The following is a 25,031-nucleotide window of genomic DNA, read 5'->3' as shown; positions in this document are numbered from 1 at the left end:
TGCAAAGCCCCTTTGCCACAGAAGGTAACACACGCTCACAGGTTCTGGGGATCAGGACATGGACACTTTAGGGGCCATTCTTCAGCCTGCCACCATGACCAAGATGAAGGAGGCAACTGAGCAGGCCAGTGTGGCGAGGGCGGAGACAGGAGCCCGAGAAGAGCACTAGCCTCGCATCTGGTGGAGGCCAGGGGTCAGGGTGTGAGGCACAATGTCATATGCTGCAATGAACAACACATGAGGGAGTAGATCCTAAAATGGACTCAAGGTCATGGGCCGGGTGTGACTCACAGGGAGTAAGCCAAGGTCAAAGCAGACTTGGGGTCCTTGGCTTTAGCTAACACAGAGGTGCACCGTGGCCCGCCCAACCCATGGGGCACAGAATGAGCAGCGGCAGCCAGCAGAGGTCCAACCACAGGCGACTGGTGGCAAGTGAGATTTATTTAAACAACGACATGTCAACAGGAACAGGAAGAGGAACATGTGCGACCACTGTAGTGACCGAGGCTTCTCAAGACTGTGGGATGAGACCTGCGGACGAGGCCCGCCCACTGCTCAGGGAGCTTGCAGGTCTCCAGGAGGGCAAGTGGCTTCGGCTTCTGGCTCGGCATAAGCCTTCAACAGATTAATAAGTTATCTCCTTCAGCCCTGAGGGGAGAGACACACAGACACCATTAGGAGACTCTGGTGGCCAGGAACAGAGGCCCCTAGAGGACCCCCAGTGACCGGCTCAGGGGCACCAGCCACACTGCTGACCACTGTAGCACCGCCCTCCTGCTACATAAAATGAGGTTTCGCAAGGAAACAAAAGGTTGGGCAAGACTGTGTTTATGGGTGGTTTTAAAAGGATTAAGAAAACATTCTAACAGTTTATAGACTGTCTGAAGTTAACGCCAAAAATCTACCCTTTATGTGCTGAACTTTGAGCAAAGGCAGATACAGATCTTCCACACACACAGACAAGCACTGATGTCCCAAAGCAGCCACGGGTCAGTGGGGACAAAATAAATTCCTGACATTAAAATGCTCAATATATTGTTCCTTTGTAAGAACTAGAGTTCACTTAAAAGTATTACAAATAACCTACATTTCCAAAAATATGGAAAAATTAATTCAGCCATAGTGACATAATACAATATTATAAAGCCATTACAATTATGCTCATTGAGCATTTTTAATTGCCAGTGGAAAATGCTAATGTTATAATATTAAATTGAAAACACTTGAAATCAAAGTTGCATTAAATATAAAAATTCAACTCTTATTATAAAAACAAACAAAACACTATTTAGAAATAGAGGGGAAGGGAAAAGTCACAAGAGGTCATCTCTGACTGACAGGCACACAGGTGGATTTTCTTTGTCATACTTTTTAGAAGCTTTTAAGTTTCCTACTAAGAAGTATTTTTTAATATAATTAAGAGGAGGATAATATAAAAATACACCAATAAGTGACTTTTTTTTTTTCCTGGAGACAGAGTCTCGCTCTGTTGCCCAGGCTGGAGTGCAGTGGTGCCATCTCAGCTCACTGCAACTACTGCCTCCCGGGTTCAAGAGATTCTCCTGCCTCAGCCTCCCAAGTAGCTGGGACAACAGGCATGCGCCACCACGCCCAGCTAAATTTTGCATTTTTAGTAGAGACGGGATTTCACCATGTTGGCCAGGCTGGTTTCAAACTCCTGACCTCAGGTGATCCGCCTGCCTTAGCCTCCCAAAGTGCTGGGATTACAGGCATGAGCCACTGCACTCAGTTCACAATAAATGACTTTAAATTCAAAACAAATGTGAAAGCCAGGCAAAGTGGCTAATGCCTATAATCCCAGCACTTTGGGAGGCCGAGCCAGGTAGATCACTTAAGGTCAGGAGTTCGAGACCAGCCTGGCCAACATGGTGAAACCCCATCTCTACTAAAAATACAGAAATTAGCTGGACATGGTGTTGGATGCCTGTAATCCCAGCTACTCAGGAGGCTGAGGCAGGAGAATCACTTGAACCCAGGAGGCGGAGGTTGCAGTAAGACGAGATCATGCTACTGCACTCCAGCCTGGACAACGAGCAAGACTCCATCTCAAAAAAAAAAAAAAAAAAAAAGCCAAAAAAAAGAACAAAACCAAAACCAAACAAAACAAATGTGAAAGGATTGTGTGGGCTGAGCTGCATAGCTAGGCAAATCTGTGTGGAATGACAAGTCCAAAGGGGCTGATTATCAGTCTCATGTCAACCTGGAATTTTTGCATAGGGAATGGTCTTTGGCTCTGTCAAGTTCTGTTTCGGATCAGCTGCCTGCTTGTGATCGCATGTCATGTGGATTACATCTGCGGGAAGCTTGAAGGGCAGCTATTCCATTAAAGGCCAGAACCGGGATCTAAAGTGGCCTCCATCGGGCTGGAGAGACACTCAAAGCCTAACCACTAGGGGAAGCAAGCCCAGCAGGGGGCAGCTGAAAAGGAGCTGGACCAGGACCAAGGTAACAAGAAACAGAGATGGATCCACGCCTGTTCGCCGGGGCCCTACTCGGCCACAGACAGGGATGTGCACCTTAATGAGAAGAGGGAAAATTCAGCCCCTAGCTGCATGGCTTTGTAAGCGAGATATAACGATCTGTGCATTTAACATCCAGTGAACCTGGTTGTAAGTGGATAGAAAAGACAAACGCTGGTTACTTTTCTGGAGTTTTTTTGAACTCTCAAGCTTTTTTACCTTCCAGCTGCGGGAACTCCACAGTACATCTCTCAAGGGTTGTTTTGGGCTACATGGCTTAAACAGTTCTCTTGGGTTTTGTGCTATAAAAACACACAAGATATAACAGCAAGTTCTCTGGATATGCTCACAGATACATGTACATGATCCTCTAGTTCTTTCTGGGCCCAAAGTTCCAAATGTATCTTTCATTTTGGGAAGAAGAAAAGTTCCGGCCAGGCACAGTGGCTCACGCCTGTAATCCCAGCACTTTGGGAAGCTGAGGCAAGAGGATTGCTTGAGGCCAGGAATGAATTGTTTATTTATTTATTTATTTATTTATTTATTTATTTTTGAGACAGGGTTTCGCTTTTCTTGCCCGGGCTGGAGTGCAATGGCGCAGTCTCGGCTCACTGCAACCTCCACCTCCCGAGTACAAGTGATTCTCCTGCCTCAGTCTCCCAAGTAGCTGGGGATTACAGGGGCCTGCCACCACGCCTGGCTATTTTTTTTTTTTTTTTTTTGTATTTTTAGTAGAGACAGGGTTTCATCATGTTGGCCAGGCTGGTCTCAAACTCCTGACCTCAAGTGATCTGCCCTGCTCAGCCTCCCAAAGTGCTGGGATTACAGGCGTGAGAGACCCCGCGCCCAGCCTACTTGAGGCTAGGAATTCAAGACCAGCCTTAGAGAGACCTCTACAGAAAATCAGCCAGGCTCCTGTAGTCCCAGCTACTCAGGAGGCAGGAGGATCGCTTGAGCCCAGGAATTGGAGGCTGCAATGAGCTATGACCGCACCACTGCACTCTAGCCTGGGTGACAGAGCAAGACTCTGTCTCAAAACAAGAAAGAAGGGAGAGACAGAGAGAAAGAGGGAAGACAAAAAAAGGAAAGAGAAAGGGAAAGAACAGGAAAAAGAAAAGTTCACTATTTCCAGGTCAAGGCAAGAAAAGTACAATCACGAACCGAGCTCATTTCCTCCTTTGGTTGCCCAGCAAAGGCAGTAATGCCGCATGAGCTGCTCCAGCAGCTCCATTTCATCCAGGAATTCAAGTGATTCTATCCTGTGGAAAGAATTAAAATAGAACAATGCAGGTGTCTGCATTGAAAATGAAGATCATGGCCCATAGTTATGGATATGAAAAAATGTTTATGATAGATTAAGTGGAAAGAAGAAGGCTATAAAATAGTAATTATGATGTGGCTCCACTTTAATGTCTTTTCACTGAAAAGAAGAAAAAATACCATAAACAAAGTCAAAACACAAATGCCAAACTAGAAACATATATTTGCAATTCAAGTGGCAAAGGGTTGAGTTCCTTATTATATAAAGAGCTGTTAAACTTCAGTAAGAAAAACTAGTGGCAAATGGAGGAGACAGGCAGAGTAAATTGAAGCAGATTCATACTGTCAAAACAGGACACTATGCAGCCATTTTTAAAAATGGGGTCGGTCCATACGTATTAATATGCAATAACCTCCAAGACATATATATCATGGAATTTAAAAAGCAAGTTGTGTAATTTAAAAAGCAAGTAATGTGCACATTACACCACTCTCTATGTAAAGAAAAAGTGAGACAAATTTGTCTGTATATGTACAGACTTTTGGAAAATACAGAAGAAACTAGAAATGGTAGTTGTCTCTTGAGAGAGAAGGTAGTAGACCAGTAGTGAGGAGGGTTGTTTTTACACTATACTACTTTATTCTGGTTTTATAAAAAATTATATGCATGTATGACTTTTCAAAAAAACCCTTTTAAATGTAAACTTTTAAACATGCATACACAGGTTGGGTGAAGTGCCTCATGCCTGTAATCCCAGCATTTTGGAAGGCCATGGTGGGTGGATCTCCTGAGGTCAGGAGTACGAGACCAGCCTGGCCAACATGGTGAAACCCCATCTCTACTAAAAATACAAAAATTAGCCTGGCGGGGTGGTGCCCACCTGTAGTCACAGCTATTTGGGAGGCTGAGGCAGGAGAATTGCTTGAACCTGGGAGACGGAGGTTGCAGTAAGCAGAGATCGCGCCACTGTACTCCAGCCTGGGCGACAGAGTGAGACTCAGTCTCAAAAAAATAAAAATAAATAAATATATACAGACACAGAGAAACATGCACAAACATATGGAAACAGCTTTTTAAAAAAGTTTCTGTTTGCCAGGAGCAGTGGCTCACGCCTCTAATGCCAGAGCTTTGGGAGGCCAAGGTGGGAGAATCACTTGAGGCCCGGAGTTTGAGACCAGCCTAGGCAACATAGCAAGACTCCATCTCTATCAAAAAAAAAAAAAAGAAAAGAAAAGTTTCTGTCAAAATAGGTACACACTGTGGAGGAAAAGTCAGGCATTTTCAAAAAGTATACAGAATAAAATAAAAAAAGAAACAGGATCCATATTCCTACTATTCACAATAGCCACTGCTAACATACGAGTCTTGCCAGTTGCCCAGGCCTTGTCTGTTATATGTGTGCACGTACACACAGGTGTGAACACGTGTGTGTCTGTGCATGTTTCTGTGAGTTCATTCCCATCTTGGTATGCAGGCCTCAGGGCCAAATCTGAAGTAAGAATGACTACACATAAAGTAATGTGGTTGCTTCCCAAGTCATTCTACCAGGAGACATCCAAAGTAGATCTGATACCAAGTTCTAGAAAAATCCAGTACCATACTGAAGGCTCCAGGATGGTTATTACCAAGTACAGCTATCAGGAGACACTACTAATTATTAAGCTGTTCACAAGAATGAGCGCTCCCAAGGACAGGAATGTCTTTTGTCCTGTTTTGATCATTGCTGTATCCCTGGTGCTTAGAAAAGTGCCGGGCACACAGCAGACACTCAGCATTTGTTCAATGAACAGGCTCGCCTTAGACTTCCTATTATACTCCACAGTTTCCGGCAAAAGCAGATACAAACTACGTGGCATTCACGGAGCTGGAAAGGCTGTTCGGCCTGGCATAGACAAAGGCCTTCCAATCTCCTTACCCGCCACCCCCGTGAGGGTTACATGCTGCCGTCTACAGAAGGTCCTGGAAACATGAGACAAATGACTGCCTGGAGGCAAGAGACTTTCCTTGTGGTTGATGCTAGTCAGAGGCTCCTTTCTGGGCATCTAGAAGCAGTGCCAGAGCATCCCCATTTCAGGGGCCAGATCAGCAATGTTCAAAACAGTCATCTTGACATGTAGCAAATGAAAACCAGCCTGTGGGGAAGGATGCTTCTGGAAGAATCCAGGAAGCACTGACCTGATCACGTGGAGACAGCACTTTCTCAAACCCTCTTTGGAGATCTTAGGTCTCCAAAGGCAAGAAGGAAGCATGAATCAGGAAGCACAGAGTGATTACAAAAAAAAGAGCTGAAGTGCGCACTAGCGCTGTACACAGATGCACGTTGGTGATGTTCTCTCCAGTGTTGTTTATAACAGGGAAATGAAAACATGATGAATAAACAAGACACCGCAACTAAATGCCCAGCTACAGACATTTTTAATTACTTAAAAATTATCATCAATATACTATATCTGCATAAATCAATATAAATACTATGTACCCTATTTTTTTTTTTTTTTTTTTTGGAGACAAGAGTTTCGCTCTTGTTGCCCAGGCCGGAGTGCAATGGTGCTACCTCGGCTCACTGCAACCTCTGCCTCCCAGGTTCAAGCAATTCTCCTGCCTCAGACTCCCAAGTAGCTGGGATTACAGGCGCCCGCCACCATGCCCAGCTAATTTTTTGTATTTTTAGTAGAGACAGGGTTTCACCATGTTGGCCAGGCTGGTCTCGAACTCCTAACCTCAGGTGATCCACCTGCCTTGGTCTCCCAAAGTACTGGGATTACAGGTGTGAACCACTGCACCTGGCCCTATGTACCCTTAAATTGGATATGGCAACCCTCAATATTTTGATATGTAAAGGCAAATACAATCTATTGTTTTCAAAAAGGATGGTGGTTTACAGACCAGTATGTGTACTATGAATCCACAGATTCAAAAAATAGAAATCTATGTATCAATAAATATTTATCTATCTATCTAGGAAAAGAATATTCCCCAATATGTTAAGAACTGCCACCTCCCAGGTGTGACTACAGAACGGACAACTACTTTATACTTCATGCACTTTATAATGCTTGAGGAACTTTTTAGAACAAGCAGCACAGATTTCCTTTATAACGGGGAGAAAAGTCCATTTAAAAATCCGCCAGCCCCTTATACGTCCTTGAACAAAGTTGTTTTCCTCCCTCTCCAAAGCAGGAATTATGTAAAATTTCCACTGCCAAGGTTGCTCTGGGAGTTTTCCAGGTGTCATTGCTTGTTTTCAATAAAATAATCAGTTTGGGCATAAGCCCTATCTCAGCTAATAGCTAATGAGTTACTTTTAAGCTGCTATCAGTGTTTAACTTGTTTCAAAATAGGTCTAGTTAGGGTCTTGTTTTTTTTTTTTTTTTTTTTTGAGAAGCAGTCTTGCTCTGTCGCACAGGCTGGATACAGTTGCGCATCTCAGCTCACTGCAACCTCCACCTCCTGGATTCAAGTAATTCTCCTGCCTCAGCCTCCCAAGTAGCTGGGATTACAGGCGTGTGCCACCACACCTGGCTAATTTTTGTATTTTTATTTATTTTATTTTTGGAGACAGAGTTTTGCTCTTTTGCCCAGGCTGGAGTGAAGTGGCACGATCTCAGCTCACTGCAACCTCCACCCCCGCCCCAGGTTCAAGCGATTCTCCCGGCTCAGCCTCCCGAGTAGTTGGCATTATAAATGTGCACCACCCTGCCTGGCTAATTTTTGTATTTTTAGTAGAGACAAGGTTTCACCATGTTGGCCAGGCCGGTCTCAAACTCCTGACCTGACCTCAAGTGATCTGCCCACTTATGCCTCCCAAAGTGGTGGGATTACAGGTGTGAGCCACTGTGTCAGGCCTTGTTTTTTATTTGTTTGTTTTTTGTTTTTTAATGAAATCTCCACATATTGTTCTGTTTTTCTGCATGAAAGAATACAGGCAATCATGCCTTGAGTTCACAATGAATGCCCATCAAGCTGACGCTTGCTAACCCCATACCTGCTCACTTCAGTTCGAGGTAACCTGTTGTACAACTCCATCATGTCGACAGCCGATGCTGTTTCCCACCCATTCGACAGGAGCCGTTCTTTCTAAAATGTGCAACGAAGAGAAATGGAGAACCAGAGAACTACCAGGCACCGGCTTATAAATCTGAGACACTATTTTGTTTTAAAGAGACAAGGTCTCATTCTGTTGCCCAGGCTGAAGTGCAGTGGTGTGATCACAGCTCACTGCAGCCTTGACCTACTGGGCTCAAGTGATCCTCCCCGCTCTGCTGCCCAGGGTGCTGGGATGAGAGGTGTGAGCCAGTGCGCTTGGTACTGAGATGCTCTTAAGCACACCAGACCTCCTCTGAGATGACTCCTTTCTCAAAAGCCCATCCTAGACCCTAATATCTTCTTTTAACTTTCCAACTTTCCACATTGAACAAGCATTGTTATAATGGGGGGAAGTTCACTAAAGTACCTCCAAAGAGAAATAAAGGAAGAACTTTTCTATGAGTGACAGTTTTTTAAAGCACTCTAACTGTTATGTGACAAAAGACATGTAAAAATGAACCTATTTATTTATTTACTTTATTTTTTTTTGAGATGGAGGCTCACTCTGTTGCCCAGGCTGGAGTACAGTAGCTTGATTTCGGCTCACTGCAACCTCCATCTCCCAGGTTCAAGCAAATCTCCTGCCTCAGTCTCCCGAGTAGCTGGGATTACAGGTGTGTGCCACCATGCCCGGCTAATTTTTGTATTTTTAGTAGAGATGGGGTTTCACCATGTTGGCCAGGCTAGTCTCGAACTCCTGAACTCAGGTGATCCGCCCGCCTCAGTATCCCAAAGTACTGGGATTATAGGTGTGAGCCACCACACCCGCCCAAAAAAATGAACCTATTTATATGGGGGCAGGGGTGGGAGGTGTTATGAGAAAAAATAAATGACTTTTTTAAAGGGAGGGGGCATTAATATAGAGTCAAAGAGTTAAGGGACATATCAATCATCTACAAAGTGTGGACAATGTTTAAATCCTGATTCAAACACATCAACTATAAAAAAAAGGTTTTTTAAACAACTTGGGAAACTGAACATGAACTGGGCATTAAATGCTATGAAGGAGTTGTCAATTTGTATGATCTGTGAAATGGTATCATCATCCTGGGAGAAGAAAGTCCTTATTGGTAGGTGATTCACATGCATATTTAGGGATGAAATCATGTGCTGTCTGGGATTTGCCTGAAAACATTCCAACATCAACGAAAAAACTGTGGGGGAATATAGGAAATAACACTGATAAAATAAGAAATACTGAAGTTAGGTGATGGGATGTGTGTGTGTATTTTACCATGCCCTCTACCTTTATGTTTGTTTGAAAATTAGCGTAATACAAAGTCAAAATAATAGGGTGTAGGAAATGTAAACGTGTATTTTCTACACCAAGATGGTGAAGCAGGACTTGGTCTTCCCAGCATCATGAACTAGCAGCCCACATGGAGGCTCAGCAGCCTATGCTGGCAGGCACTGAACAGGGCTTCTCCATGATCATATCTGCAAAGAAAGACCTTTATATATCTTGGTTGACTAAGGGTCCAAATGGATATCCCAGTCCCTGCTCTCTGACCTGTGACTCTAATGACTTGCAGGTCTCCACTCCCGCCAGGTCACACTGGCGTCTCCGCAGGTTTTCAATCATGATCTGCCCAAACCGATCACCCATGTTCACCTAGGAGAGAAAGAAAAGGTAAGATATTACTCTAAGGGTTTCCTAAATATGCAAAATAAATAATCATCATCCTATTTTTACGCAGCCGAGGCTGACGCTTGATGACGCACACCCAGCATAGGAAAAGGACGGAGGGGTGGGCACCAGCACGGTGCTGGCGGGAGCATAAACTTGGGTAGCCCTGGAAGGGAAACTGGGCAGGATACAACCATTTTAAATGCTCAACTTGTGATCCACCAATTCCACCAAAAGCAGTCTATCCTACAGACACACTCACACATGTATGCTAAGATGCAAGAATGTTTATCACAGCATTAGGTATAATAGGAAGAATCTGGAAATAACTCCTGCCATGTTTGTACAATGAAATTATATATAGCCATGAAAACAGAGAAGGAAGACAGATATAGACATGAAATGACCTCTAGGGTAAACTCTTGAAAAGTGAAGTATAGAGGAATATGGATAGTATCAGCCCATCTGTCTTCAAGGAAAAAAAGAATCTCTCTATGTACATAGAAAAATTCTGGAATGTGGTAGCCTTGCTTCCCAGATTAGAGGACCAAAGTCTGGGGCAGGAGAGAGATTTACTTTTCCTTGTCTACCCTGTTGTATTTTTAATTTTTGTACTCTGCATGTGGTATTACTTTTTGAATTACAAAAACTAATCTAAAAAACCCAAAATTATATATGAAAAAGGCCAGGAAACAATATTAGTGTACACCATTGTAGTATATACACTATTGCTTTTTCAAATACTCACCACTTTAGGCCAGGCATGGTGGCCATGTCTGTAATCTCAGCACTTTGGGAGGCTGAGGCGGGTGGATCACTTGAGGCCAGGAGTTCAATACCAGCCTGGACAACATGGTGAAACCCCATCCCCACTAAAAATACAAAAATCAGCCGGGCGCAGTGACACGTGCCTGTAATCCCAGCTACTCAGGAGGCTGAGGCAGGAGAATCACTTGAACCCGGGAGGCAGAGGCTGCAGTGAGCCGAGATCACACAACTGCACTCCAGCCTGGACAACAGAGCAAGACTCTGTCTCAAAAAAAAAAAAGGCTGGATGCGGTAGCTCACGCCTATAATGCCAGCACTTTGGGAGGCTGAGGCAGGTGGATCACTTGAGGTCAGGAGTTCGAGACCAGCCTGGCCAACATGGTGAAACCCTGTCTCTACTAAAAATACAAAATTAGCTGGGAATAGTGGCACATGCCTGTAATCCCAGTTACTCGGGAGGCTGAGGCAGGAGAATCTCTTGAACCTGGGAGGTGGAGGTTGCAATGAGCCAAGATCGTGCCACTGCACTCCAGCCTGGGTGACAGGGTGAGACTCCATCTCAAAACATAAATAAATAAATAAGTTAATATATGTAAAACTCATAGAATAGTCCCTGCTATATAGTAAGCAAAATCTAAGAATTTGCTACCACTGCTTTAGAATTATTATTGAAATTACTATCATCCATGTGGTTTTGTCATCTTAAACTACTAATTAGAAAACAAGCTAAGCATGGTGGCTGATGCCTATAGTCCCAGGGCTTTGGGAGACTGGGGTGGAAGAACTGCTTGAGGCCAGGAGTTTGAGACCAGCCTGGACAACATAGCAAGACCCTGTCTCTACCAAAAAAATAAAAAAAGTCGAGAGTGGTGGTGTGCACCTACAGTCCTAACTAATGGGAGACTAAGGTGGGAGGATCACTTGAACCTGGGAGCTCAAGACTGCAGTGAGCTATGACGGCACCACTGCACTCCAGCCTGGGCAACGGAACGACACCCTGTCTCTAAAAAAAAAAAAAAGACGAAAAAAAAAGGAAAAGCAAACAATGTAAAGCATGTGAGCAATTAATACATGGTTGTGAGGGTGCTGATCATTTTGTGTTTGTTAGGAAATTACTGAATTAACTTAAATGTTCATTATTCACCAGGTGAGGGTGGCGGGTGGGAGCAGAACCAGTCTAGGGACAGCTATGGACAACATTTTGAAAACTGGCGCATTCCCAGGCTTGCTCCAAAGTGACAAGATCTCTGGTCAGAATTCACTGAATCCATAGTCTCTCATATGATGTTGAATAAACACTTGTTCAACAAAAGAATACACAAACTAAGGAAAGTGAAAGCAGCAGTACAAATCCAAAACATGTGGAGTATGGACAGTGGAATTTGTTTCCCCAGATGTGGTTACCCTGAAAGCGAAGATGGGTCTCCAGGATTTATTCACATCAAAAGAAAACCAGTGAGGCCAGCTTCCATTACATCCATCCATCAGGATGGAAGACAGAGTCTGAGGAGCGCTCCCAATTAAAGAGAGGGAAGGATGCAAAATCAACCAATCGAGAACCATCTACACAGGAACCTGGGCAGGAAGGGACCTGGGAAGGAGGTTGAGAGACCAAGGGCTAGCCCTAGATCTGTCCATAATTACGTGACACTGGGCAAGTCCCCTTATTGCTCTTATGTGTGATAAAATAAAAAAGAAAAGGAGATTTAAAAAATAAAACTGACCAACCTGGGCAACATGGCAAAACCCTGTCCCTACAAAAAAAATTTAAAAATTAGCTGGGCATGGTGGTGTGCACCTGTGATCCCAGCTACTTGGGAGGATGACCTGGCAGAATCATCTGAGCCCCTGGTCGAGGCTGCAGTAAGCCATGATCCCCACCACTGCACTCCAGCCTGGGTGATACAGTGAGACCCTATCTCAAACAAATAAATAAATAAAAAGCAATAAACAATAAAAATAGTGAGCATGTATCAGTGCTTATCATGTGATAAGCTACTGACCATCATCTCAGGAATCCCCATACTAATCTGGAGAGTGGGTATGATTTCTTTTTTTTTTTTTTTTTTTTGAGATAGTGTCTCGCTCTGTCACCCAGGCTGGAGTGCAGTGGTGCAGTCTCGGCTCACTGCAACCTCCGCCTCCCTGGTTCAAGCGATTCTCCTGCCTCAGCCTCCCAAGTAGCTGGGATTATAGGCGTCCGCCACCATGCCTGGCTAATTTTTGTATTTTTTGTAGAGACAGGACTTCACCATGTTGGCCAGTCTGGTCTCAAAACTCCTGACCTCAGGTGATCTGCCCTCCTCGGCCTCCCTAAAGTGCTGGGATCACAGGTGTGAGCCACCGCACCCATCCAGTTCAAAACAAAGAACTGGGGCTCAGAGAGAACAAAAAATAGCTGATGCTTACTTACAGCTGGGCAACACTGTCAGTGCTTTTGGATACATTAACTAATTTATATCTCACAACAATGCTATGAAGTAGGGACTATTATTTTCAGATGAAGAAACAGGAACAGAGGGTCAGCCGGGCATGGTGGCTCATGCCTGTAATCCCAGCACTTTGGGTGGCTGAGACGGGCAGATCACTTGAGGTCATGAGTTCGAGACCAGCCTGGCCAAAATGGGGAAATCCCATCTCTACTAAAAATACAAAATTAGCCAGGTGTGATGGTGCATGCTTGTGATCCCAGCTACTTGGAAGGCTGAGGCAGGAGAATCACTTGAACCCAGGAGGCGGAGGTTGCAGTGAGCAGAGAGTGTGCCGTTGCACTCCAGCCTGGGCAGTAAGAGTAAAACTCTGGCTCAAAAAAAAAAAAGCAAAAAAGAAAGAAAGAAACAGGCACAGAGGGGTTATGTAACTTGCCCAGGTCACACAGCAGGAATGCCCATCTCCGGAGAATGGACTCCCAATCACTAAGCTATTCCAAAGCTCTAAAGCAGAACTTTTTCTGCAATAAATCAGATGAAGTAAACAAGCAGCTGGTAAATCATACATGGTAATTTTAGAAATTAGACTATTTTACATTAAAATCCTACATTTCCAACTTCTTTCAAAAATCAGGAGTTCTGGCAGCTCTAGGCTCACATGCCTACATGATAACAACTGGCTGTAAATGGGCAGTGGCCACCCCTGTGAGATGGGACATGGGTGCTCTGTTTCACCACAGTCCCCAAACCCTACACTATTACACCTGGCTGACTTCCTCCACTGACACCACCTGCCTGTCCCTGACAGCATCTGAGTGGCTACCCCGAAATGCTGGTAGCCAAAATCCCCTTCCTCATGTTCTATGACTCCATGGTACATGTAATGATAAAAATAAGAACTTGAAAAACTTTTGTAAAGGCTAAGACAGAAGTTCTAATAACTCTGGCTAAAAGTCTGCAGGAGATCAAGAGGTCAGGAGTACTAAGATTGCTGGTTGGTGAATAAAGGAGATATGTGAGAGGCTGGAGGCAGAAGGAAAAGGATAAGGGAAGTTATCCTAAGAGTGCTGGGAGAGGGAAGCCACCACGGGGATCCTGTACGGAATCCAGTTCTCCTGTGCTTCCTTTTACCTGTTCATAGTTTATGAACATGGCTGTCTCAAAACTGTTGGCTGCCCACTTCAGGAGGTTTGCGGACTGCTCTGGAGTCATGTAAACCAGCACACATTCAGCTATCAGGAGTGTTGGCAATCTTAAAGTGAAGGAAAAAAAGGCATATAAATTTGTTATCATCAAGTCAGGACTCTCTAATTGTACACATGTTGCAGTACTGGTGGGGCGGTCCATGCCCCAGGGAAATCAGAAGGCCTGAGCAAGCACAGCCCCAGTCAGGACAGGAATACATGTGGAATACCATCACAATCTGAGCTTTCTACTGTGAAAAGGTGAGCAGTGAGCAATGATTTGTGTGGCAATGAAAACATGTTGAGCATGTGTGGTGGATTGTAAAAACGGTTTCAAGTTCTCCCCTGCTGTGTACTCACACCATGCCAACATAACACTGCAGCTTCCCTCATTTGAGAAGTGTTTATTCTTCTACCCCTGGAATCTAGGCTGGTCATGAAACTTTTGCTTTGGTCAACAGGACAGTAGCAAACATGATGCAAGCAGAAGCTTTAAAGTCACTTGCACATTGGTGCTTGCTCTCTTGCTGCACTTGGAAACCTGAAACCACTGTGTGAAGGAACCCAAGCTAGCCTGCTATAGGAGAAGACCCATGGAAAAGAAGGCATCCCAACTGACAGCCAGCCAGACCCTAGCTGGCCTGCCCACTGTCCACCTGACTGAACTCCAGAATATCAGCTAAACCCGACCCCAAGCAGAACCATCCAGCTAAGCCCTGTCCAAACTGCAGAAGAACCTCCAGCTAAGTAAGGCCAACCCAAACTCCCAAACTGCAGAAGAACATCCAGCTAAGCCCAGCCCAAACTGCAGAACACTCAGCTAAGCTCAACAAGAAACTGGTTGAAAAGAACATGGTATGCCCTACCCAATGGACTGCTATGCAGCTCCTAAGTATGATGTTTCAGGGACTGTATTTATTGACACAAAAGCTATCCATGGTCCCCAGATTCAAGTGGCCTATCAGATGCTTCCCTGCACTTCTTCAAAGCAGATACCCCAAGAGTAATTAAACAGTCAAATGTCATTAGCTATTTAATATTTCTTTTACACAATAATGTGTAAGCTGTTTTGTTCATAGTGAGTACCTGTACTTCACAGAATCTTGATTATTTGCTAAATGAGTGAATAGACTAACAAACGAATGATTATATGTGTACATATACACATATATATTAGTTTTTTTTTTTTTTTTTTTTTTTTTTGAGACAGAGTCTCATTCTGTCACCAGGCTGGAGTGCAGTGGCGCGATCTCAGCTCACTGCAACTTCCGCCTCCTGGGTTCAAACAGTTCCCCTGCCTTGGCCTCCCGAGTAGCTGGGACTACAGGCACACACCACCACACCCAGCTAATTTTTGTATTTTTAGTAGAGATGGGGTTTCCCCATGTTGGCCAGGCTGGTCTCAATCTCTTGACCTCGTGATCTGCCCATCTCGGCCTCCCAAAGTGCTGGGATTACAGGCGTGAGCCACCGTGCCCGACCGATTCTTTTAAAAGTTCCAAAACTGGCGGGGTGCAATGGCTCACGCCTGTAATTCCAACACTTTGGGAGGCCAAGGCAGGCAGATCGCTTGGGCTCAGGAGTTCAAAATAAGCCTGGGCAATATGGTGAAACCTTGTCTCTACAAAAATTAAATGGGTGTGGTGGTGCACTGCTGTGGTCCCAGCTACTCAGGAAGCTGAGGTGGGAGGATCACTTCAGCCTGGGAGATTCATGCTGCAGTAAGCACAGATCACGCCACTGCACTCCAGCCTGGGTGACAGAGTAAGACCCTGTCTCCAAACAAATAAAAAGTTCCAAAATTATACACATAACACGATCACATTTTAAAGAAAAACATATATTTACAAATTTTGGGATAAAATTTTTTAAGGTGGTTATCTCTAAGTATTGGGATAGGAATTATTTTTATCTTCTCTTCGAGGAACCATCAAAATCATCAGCAACAACTAAAACTACAGAAATGAATAGCATTTCTCAGATATTTCTTTGACAGTTATCAACATCTTCAACTGCTAACACTTACAGGTGGGTTCTATTAGTATTCACATTTTCACATTTTTCTTTTTCTTTTCTTTTTTTTGAGATGGAGTCTTGCTCTGTTGTCCAGGCTGCAGTGCAACGTCATGATCTTGGCTCACTGCAACCTCCGCCTCCTGGGTTCAAGTGATTCTCCTGCCTCAGCCTCCTGAGTAGCTGGGGTACAGGCACCCACCACCACGCCCAGCTAATTTTTTCTATTTTTAGTAGAGACGGGGCTTCAATATGCTGGCCAGGCTGGTCTCGAACTCCTGACCTCAGGTTATCTGCCCACCTCAGCCTCCCAAAGTGCTGAGATTACAGGCATGAGGCACACCACGCCCAGCCTATAATTCACATTTTTCAGAAGAGGAAACAGATGCAGAGAAGTGAAGTAAGTTATCCAAAGTCATGGTCTAGTGCGTATTCCTGTCAGGATTCAAACCTGTGCAGCTGGACTCAGTTCCCAGACTCATGAACTACAATGAACATCCTCCTTATGCATATATGCAAGATCTTCTCAAGGGGACACCCACGAAAGTGGAACTGCTATGTATGGTACACATACTTACAATGTTACTAGATACTTTCAGATTGCTCCTCACAGTGGTTGTACCGAGTTCACTTCCAGCAGTGGCGTATCATTCCCTATCCCCGACATCCTTGTCAACACTTGATATTGTCAGCTGTTACATTTTTGCCAGCGTGGTGACAGTAAAATAGAATTTCATCTGATTATCACTGATGCCCAATACCTGTTTCATATGATATTCAGTTTCTTCTTTGAGCTGCCTGGTAATCTATCTTTTGCCCATTTTTCTATGAGGTTTTTTTTTTTTTTAATAGTAGTTGTTCTTTATATATTCTGGATGCTAATCTTTTCTTTATATGTTACAAATATGTTCCTATCCATACAATTATCTTCTCTCAAACTTTTATATGAAATTAGGCACTAGTATTTTTACAAAGTAACACAGGTGATTCTGATGTAGAAACAGACTTGAAGAACAGTATTGCTTAAAAAATTTCAGAAAACTACCCAGCACTTTGGGAGGCCAAGGCAAGCGGAGCACCTGAGGTCGGGAGTTTGAGACCAGCCTGACTACATGGAGAAACCCCATCTGTACTAAAAATACAAACTTAGCCGGGCATGGTGGCGCATGCCTGTAATCCCAGCTACTCGGGAGGCTGAGGCACGAGAATCACTTGAACCTGGGAGGTGGAGGTTGCGGTGAGCTGAGATTACACCATTGCACTCAGCCTGGGCAACAAGAGCGAAACTCCATCTCAAAAAAAAAAAAAAAAAAAGAAATTTTTTTCAGAAAACTAGGTGGCAGTGAAATGATAAAACTCTTACAGAATAAAAAATGGAACATGACTATCATGCTGCACTTCCAATTGGCCTTATCTCATAATTAGCATAAAATCACAAACGCAGAAGAGGTTTAAAAAAAAAAATCTCACTGTGTATTCATGTTACATTTCTTTAGCTTCTCTTCCAGTTCAGACAGGTCTCGGAGATCTGCTCCAATAACAGCATATCTCTTAGAATCCAGTATGTGTCCATCTGCAAATGCAATCAGAGGCTATAATTTTAATGAATATGTCTTTTCCAAAGTTATAGTAGCCTTATGGTTTTTCCTTAATATAAAAATACATGCATCATTGTTAAAAAAAAAAATAGGTAAAAGGAGGGTAAAAATTAACCAAAATCATATCTTCCAAAGATAACTATTCGTGTTTTGGTGTATAACATTTCAGCCTTTTGTCCTATGTGCTTAAGTTATTGCACACAACAAAAACACATCCCCTCTCACACACATGGTGTGCACACACATACACACACACACACACACAATCCTGAATAGAGAAAAGAAAATGGGACTACCCAATATGTGGTTTGAAAACTGCTTTTCCTACATAACAACAGCATTAGGGACATCCTTCTGTATAATGATTTCATAGCATTCCATTGACTGGATAAAACATAACTTATTTAGCCAATCCCTCACTATGAGACGTGGTATTTCTAAGTTTTCCCCATCTAGGCATTTAAGCATCCTTGTATAGACATCATGAAGCATCTGTCCAGTTATTTCTTTAAAGTAGATAGTATGAGTGGAATTAAGGGATCAGAGGGTAAGCCTATTTAAATATGGGGACCCATTAGCAGGCTGCTCTCTAAATGTTACACCAATTTGTGTTATGTTTTAATAAAGACAGTTTATGTACTAATGTATTTACAAATAAAATGACAGCATTTGCTTTGAAAGACTCCAGCAGAGGTGGGATGAAATGGTTATTTATAGTGATTCTCAGGCTTCAGCGGTCATCAGAATCAACTGGGTGGCTTGCTAAACCACAGATTGATAGGCTCCACCCCAAGTTTCTGATTCACTACATCTTTCACTAGCAGAAATTTACATTTCTAGTGGCTGGGCGCGGTGGCTCACGCCTGTAATCCCAACACTTTGGGAGGCCAAGATGGGCGGATCACGAGGTCAGGAGATCGAGACCATCCTGGCCAACATGGTGAAACCCCATCTCTACTAAAAACACAAAAATTAGCTGGGTGTGGTGGCGCATGCCTGTAATCCCAACTACTCGCGAGGCTGAGGTAGGAGAATGTCTTAAACCTGGGAAGCGGAGGTTGCAGTGAGCCGAGATCATGCCACTGCACTCCAGCCTGGGTGACAGAGTGAGGCTCCATCTCATGGAAAAAAAAAAAAAGTTAAATTTTTTTTTAAAGAAAGAAAATTGTTTGATTTTATTATTCACTCAACTTCCAGACATTATTCGCTCAACTTCCTTGAGGGTACAAACCATGGCAGGAGCTGAAACATCAACAGTTACCCATACTACTGCTAATAATTCAGGTTCTCTTGGCTCTGAGAACTTCAGCAAAAAATGCTGAAAAGGCTAACCTATAACATGTAAGTAGGTTCTCATTTATTATCTTGATAACTCCATCCAGCTGATTCAAATACATATAGCTACACACCATAAGCTAAAGAAACACCTCCTAAGAGCCTGCTAGATGTCAGGAAAGCAATAAAGGGCAAGCAGGGAACCCAAAGTTGGCCCCAGGATGTCACGAATCAGGAAAGTAATATAAAGAATATGGCATGTAGCTGGGCGCAGTGGCTCACGCCTATAATCCCAACAACTTGGGAGGCCCAAGCAGGAGGATGGCTTGAATGAGGAGTTCAAGACCATCCTGGGCAACACAGCAAGACTGTCTGTACAAAAAAATTTTTTTAATTAGCTAGGTGGCATATGCCTGTAGTCCCAGCTACTCCGGAGGCTGAGGTGTGACGGCTTGAGCCCAGGAGCTCAAGGCTGCAGTGAGCTATGATCGTGCCTCTGCACTCCAGCCTGGGCAACAGAACAAAGACCTTGTCTCTACAAAATAAAAGAATATGAAGGTAGTTGTCTACCCTATTACGAAAATAATTCCAAAATGCCTGTGTAACTTCTTGCGAATAACAAATATATTAATAATAAGCCCATTTGGAATGAGTTTTTCCATCCCTGGCCAAACAACAACAAATAATACACCAGAATATTAACACATGAAGTCTAGTACCATGTAGTTCAGGGGAGATCTCTCTTACTCACATTAGGATCTAACATTAGCATGTAAAGAAAAAATCACACATCATGATTATTCTTGTAAGTTGTACACAAGGTACATCTGAGCTGAAGGGAGTCAGTGACTTGAGGCTCACCCGCCACTCTGCAGTGACCCAGCCGTATGTGGTGGCAAACTGGCATACCACATGGGAAACACTGGACAAGACGACCTTGAGATCCCTTTGAATGATAGAATTTGATGACTTGAGTAACACACACCAGCATCCCATGATTCAGTTGCTCTTCTTAAGTCAGGGGCTACTCAAGCTGTGGGGAAATAACAGGTCCATTGTCTATCCTTGAAGGACGCCTTACCATTATTTTGCAGGGAACTGAATGTATTTGTGGAGGACAGGCTCAGAGCAAGTTTCGAAGGAGTTTTATAATTCTGGGAAAATAAGGCCATTCGTATAAAATCTAGCACTGGCAAGAGGCCATGAGAACAGAAAAATTCTTATCTGTCTGGAACGCTTCTGAGAGCTGGTGGGAATGATAACTTGGTTGCCAAAATGAGATCTACAATCCCTTCTTTTCCTACATTCTACTTCATGAGAGAAAAATGTAAGGCAACTGAAATCATTTTGTGTGATACTTATAGAACTTTCTAAAGAAACAGACCAGCCAGGCGCAGTGGTTCACGCCTGTAATCCCAGCACTTTGGGAGGCCAAGACAGGCAAATTGCTCAAGGCCAGTTCGAGACCAGCCTGGCCAAAATGATGAAACCCCATCTCTACTAAAAATACAAAATTAGCCAGGCATGGTGGCACACACCTGTAATCCCAGCTACTTGAGAGGCTGAGGCATGGGAATTGCTTGAACCCAGGAGGCGGAGGTTGCAATGAGCTGAGAGTATGCCACTGTACTCCAGCCTGGGTGACAAATCAGAGCAAGACTCTGTCTCCAAACAACAAAAAAAATGCAAGTATTGTGCCAATGTGAATGTGGAACACAGGGATGGTGTCCAATCTGATTCCAAGGTGAAGCTGTAAAGTGCCCTACAGGGCACGCATCTCAGTAAGCAATTCTGGATGCTTAAGAATGAAGTAAAAATGGTATTTTTCTTTCATTTTATGTGTACTTTTTTTTCAAATGACTAATAAGTTGTTAGGACATAAATACTTCGGATGTTTAAACCCAACTAATTAAAAAGAACTGCTGAGTGTGTTTTTTGGCTCAGGGGTACTATGAAAACATTACTGAGACAAATTACTGGGAAGCAAGAAAGGTGGGGACCCCCTGCCCTAGCCCAATGCCTGCTACACAGCAGAGGTCTTCTGTGAAGACGACCACGAGTGATTAAATCCAGGCAGGTGCTGGAATGAGCCCAGCTGAGAAGTTCCACATGAATGAACCTAACCCAAAGAATTGTGAGCTAAATAGATGGCTGTTGTTTTAAGCCACATGCTTTGCAGCAGTTTGTTACAGCGCAGAAGCTAATGGATACAGGCTTTAATTATCTGCCTCATTAAGTTCATATACTTTATCGTCCTAATCAGTTTTTTTAATTGTTTTTTTTTTTTTTTGAGACAGGGTTGCATTGTATCACCCAGGTTGCAGTGCAGTGGCATGATCATGGCTCATTACAGCCTTGACCCCCCAGGCTGCCTCAGCTTCCTGTGTAGCTGGGACCACAGGCGTGCACCACCATGCCTGGCTAATTTTTTTTATTATTTGTACAGATAGGCGGGTGGACGGATCTCCCTATGTTGCCCAGGCTGGTCTCGAACTCTTGGGCTCAAGGGATCCTCCTGCCTCTGCCTCCCAGAGTAATGAGATTATAGGTGTTAGCCACCAAGCCAGTCTTAAACACTTCTAAGAGGTGATTAGGTCATGAGGTGAAAAGGCATGAGAAAACTGAAGACTTACACAATGTAACACAGTAGTGAAACACATACACACACACACACAAGTGCTGGTGTATCAAATGACTAATAATCTCTTCCATCACCGCCAGGTGCATTTCAAGAGAGATGTGTTGGATCTGTAGTGAACCCCATCAGTCCCATTCATGGTATCTTCTATGACAGACTAATTATCATTGTTGTTAAGCATTGCAAAGTGATCTTTTAGGTTCACAGATTTTCCTAGGATCCTTCAGTTTAAAAAAAAAGGTAAAATGGAGACAGCCTCAGACGGGTTTCCAGACTGTACAGAGGATGAGTTTGTTTGACTACCCATCTGACACTTATGGGGCACTAAGCCAAGTCCTGGGAATAACTGATGAACAAGAAGACATGGTCCCTGCCCTCATGGGGCTTATAATCCAGTGGGAAAGAGAGAGAACAGGGCAAGTGTGGTAAGTTCTACAGAGAAGTTCAGGGTATCGTGGGGCATGTGAAACAGGCTTCTGACTCCCTTTAGAATGGAGTATAAAATTCTCAGCCGGCTTTACGACCTTTCTCAATCCTGAAGCACGCACCTCCTGCCACCCGAGCCCCAGCCACACTGGCCTTCCCAGCTCTTCCTTCAGTGTGCCCTGGCTGAGATCATCTGTTCCCTAGGTAGGATCTCCTTCTCACAGCCCAGCTGAAATCCTGTTCGCATTCTGAAATGCTTTCACTTGCTGTTCTTTTCTCTTTTCTGCCTAATTTCACCAGAGTTAAAGCGGATTACAAAAACACAAACACATTCATCCATTCAAGCAGTCACGTGAGTATTCATTCAACACTGTCTGTGCGCTAGGCACTGCTCTTGGTGCAGGCGTTACAGTGGTAAACAAGACAGAAGCAGTCCCTGTTCTCAGGAAGCTTACTTGGCAGAAGAGGGAGAAAGTGAATCATTAAATAAATGAGTAATCAAGAATGTATCAGGGAGCAGTTAGTACCATGAGGAAAATGAAAGAGAAGAGTGTGACATAAGGCGGCAGGAAGGGGGTCTGTCTTTAACCTAGTAGTCAGGGAGGGCCCCTCTGAGGAAGCGGCAGCTGAGCAGATGAGAAGGAGCCCATCAAGCAAAGAGGAGAGAGGAAATGAAAAGGACTGAGGGGAAGAACATGCTCGGCACAGTCAGAGAACAGCAAGGTATCTGTGTGGCTAGATCATAGTTACTGTGGTCAAAGGGAAAATCAGGAGCTGGTGCGGGGGCTCACGCCTGTAATCCCAACACTGAGAGGTTGAGGCAGGATTGTTTGACCCCAGGAGTTTGAGACCAACCTGAGCAACATAGCAAGACCCTGTCTCCCCCCAAAATATTTAAAATCAGCTGTGTGTGGTGGCACACATCTGTAGTCCCAGCTACTCGGTAGACTGTGGCAGGAGGATCACTTGAGCCCAGGAGTTCAAGGCTGCAGTGAGCTGTGACCAATCGCACCACTGTCCTCCAGCCTGAGCAACAAGAGAGTGAGACCTTGTCTCAAAAAAAAAAAAAAAAAAAAAAAAAAAAGAAAAGAAAGTAAAATCAGGAGGCACACAGAGGCCTAATGAACAACATGGGTCCTATCCAGTAGGGAGTTTTAAGCAAGGGGGTAACAGAACCCAATTTCCCTTTTTCACTCTTTTGAGAGAAAGGGTCACGCTCTGTCACCCAGGATGAAGTGCTGTGGTGCAATCACAGCTCTCTGCAGCCTCCAACTCCTGGGCTAAAGGTATCCTCCCACCTCAGCCTCCCAAGTAGCTAGGACTATAGGCATGCACCACCATGCCCAGCTAGTTTTTTTTTTATGTTTTTGTGACAGGGTCTCACTAGGTGCCCTCAGCAATGCTCCCACCTCAGCCTCGTGAAGCACTGGGATTACAGGCGTGAGACACCACACCCAGCCTCCCTTTTTAAAAACACCTTCTGACTTTTCATTGTGTGCCCATTTGTACACTCTTGATTTTTTTACCCTAGACAGATTTTAGCTTAAAAAAATACATCATCAATTCTAAGATGCATCCTTTCACATTTTAACATTCCTGAAATCAGGATGCATCTAATAACAGTTGGTGATGTGTCAGCTTGTGTCAGCACTTTTTCTTTCTTACTGATAAATAAATAATGGTGATTTTCACTATCACAGCCTTGCAGGTTTGATAAAACAAGGTCATTTTTAAACAAATATTTTTTGTCAGTTTTAAGATCACCTATCAGTTTGCCCAAATTTTCATTCACATTTTTATTTCATTTTTATTCAAATTCTCCTTTCTCAGCACGATGGCAAAATCAAACACTATAAAGAACCAGAGTAAAAAATTTACCGACGAGACACAAAGTTAAAAGATAAGTAAAAGAATGAGAAAAAAGTTCAATAAAAAAAAGTTGACAACAGACGTTTATCAAAGAACACACCTGGCCGGGTGCAGTGGCTCCAGCCTATAATCCCAGCACTTTGGGAGGCCGAGGCGGGCGTATCATGAGGTCAGGAGATCGAGACCATCCTGGCTAACACAGTGAAACCCCGTCTCTACTAAAAATACAAAAAAAATTAGCCAGGCGTGGTGGCGGGTGCCTGTAGTCCCAGCTACTCAGGAGGCTGAGGCAGGAGAATGGCGTGAACCCAGGAGGCGGAGCTTGTAGTGAGCCGAGATCGCGCCACTGCACTCCAGCCTGGGCGACTAAGAGACTCCATCTCAAAAAAATAAAATAAAATAATAGGGCATCATTTCAGCCTACCAGACTGGTAGAAATTTTTTCTTTTGGATAGACTCTCATCTCACTCTGTCACTCAGTATGGAGTGCAGTGGCATGAGCTCGGCTCACTGCAACCTGCGCCTCCCAGGTTCAAGCAATTCTCCTGCCTCAGCTTCCCAAACAGCTGGGATTACAGGTGCCCGCCACCACACCCAGCTAATTTTTGTATTTTTAGTAGAGACGGGGTTTCACCATGTTGGCCAGGCTGGTCTCGAACTCCTGACCTCAGGTGATCCACCCGCCTAGGCCTCCCAAAGTGCTGGGATTACAGGCGTGAGCCACCGCACCCGGCCAGACTGGTAGAAAATTTTTTAAATCACAATATACCCAGTGTTAGGGTGCTGTGGTTTGAATGTGTCCCTCCAAAGTTGTGTTAGAAACTTAATCCTCCATGCAACAGTGTTGAAAGGTAGGACCTTTAAGAGGTGATTCAGTCCCAATGAATGAATTAATGCCACTCTCTTGGGATTGGGATTGGGAGTGGGTTCTGAGTCTGCACCCCTTCACCTCTCTCTCACACAGTCATGCTCTCTTGCCTTTCTACCTTCCTCCATGGGATGACACGGCAAGAAGGCCCTTGCCAGATGTGGGCCCCTCAACCTCAAACTTCTCAGCTTTCAGAACTGTACTGTCTCTGTAGTTTTTATAAAGTACCCAGTCCCAGGTATTTTGTTATAGAAGCACAAAACAAGCTAAACCAGAAAACTGGTACTCAGAAGCTGAGAAGAGGGGCTGTGGCTGTAAGTACCTGAAAATGTGGAAGCAGATTTGGAACTGGGTAATGGGTAGAGATTGGAAGAATCTGGAGGAGCGGGCTAGAAAAAGCCTAGACTCCTTGCCACCCCCGCCTCAGAGAACACTTTCCCTCCTCTCATGTCCCTGCTTGTTGTAATAAACCTGGCTCATCTAGTCACCTGATGCCCACGGTGTTACCT

The 25,031-nt window shown here is 44.1% G+C and overlaps 1 protein-coding gene across 3 annotated transcripts in view; it reads right to left on the bottom strand.

Moving 5' to 3' along the window:
* Positions 1–422: 422 nt before the first annotated feature.
* LCMT1 (leucine carboxyl methyltransferase 1) overlaps positions 423–25,031 on the bottom strand; it is a 65,720-nt gene continuing 41,111 nt past the window's right edge. For 2 of the 3 annotated variants that reach the window (XM_054452865.2, XM_063654696.1), the window contains 6 exons: positions 17,319–17,421; positions 13,783–13,903; positions 9,338–9,439; positions 7,727–7,818; positions 3,642–3,739; positions 423–648 (listed from right to left, as the gene is read on the bottom strand). In XM_054452865.2, coding sequence (XP_054308840.1) covers positions 626–648; positions 3,642–3,739; positions 7,727–7,818; positions 9,338–9,439; positions 13,783–13,903; positions 17,319–17,421 — 539 coding nt within the window. In that variant the 3' untranslated portion in view covers positions 423–625. The remainder of the gene's footprint in view (positions 649–3,641; positions 3,740–7,726; positions 7,819–9,337; positions 9,440–13,782; positions 13,904–17,318; positions 17,422–25,031) is intronic. The other variant, XM_063654695.1, reaches the window with a different exon arrangement.

The sequence above is a fragment of the Pongo pygmaeus genome, chromosome 18 (assembly GCF_028885625.2).
Source record: "Pongo pygmaeus isolate AG05252 chromosome 18, NHGRI_mPonPyg2-v2.0_pri, whole genome shotgun sequence".
Taxonomy (NCBI): Eukaryota; Metazoa; Chordata; class Mammalia; order Primates; family Hominidae; genus Pongo; species Pongo pygmaeus.
This window is presented reverse-complemented; position numbering and strand designations above follow the sequence as displayed.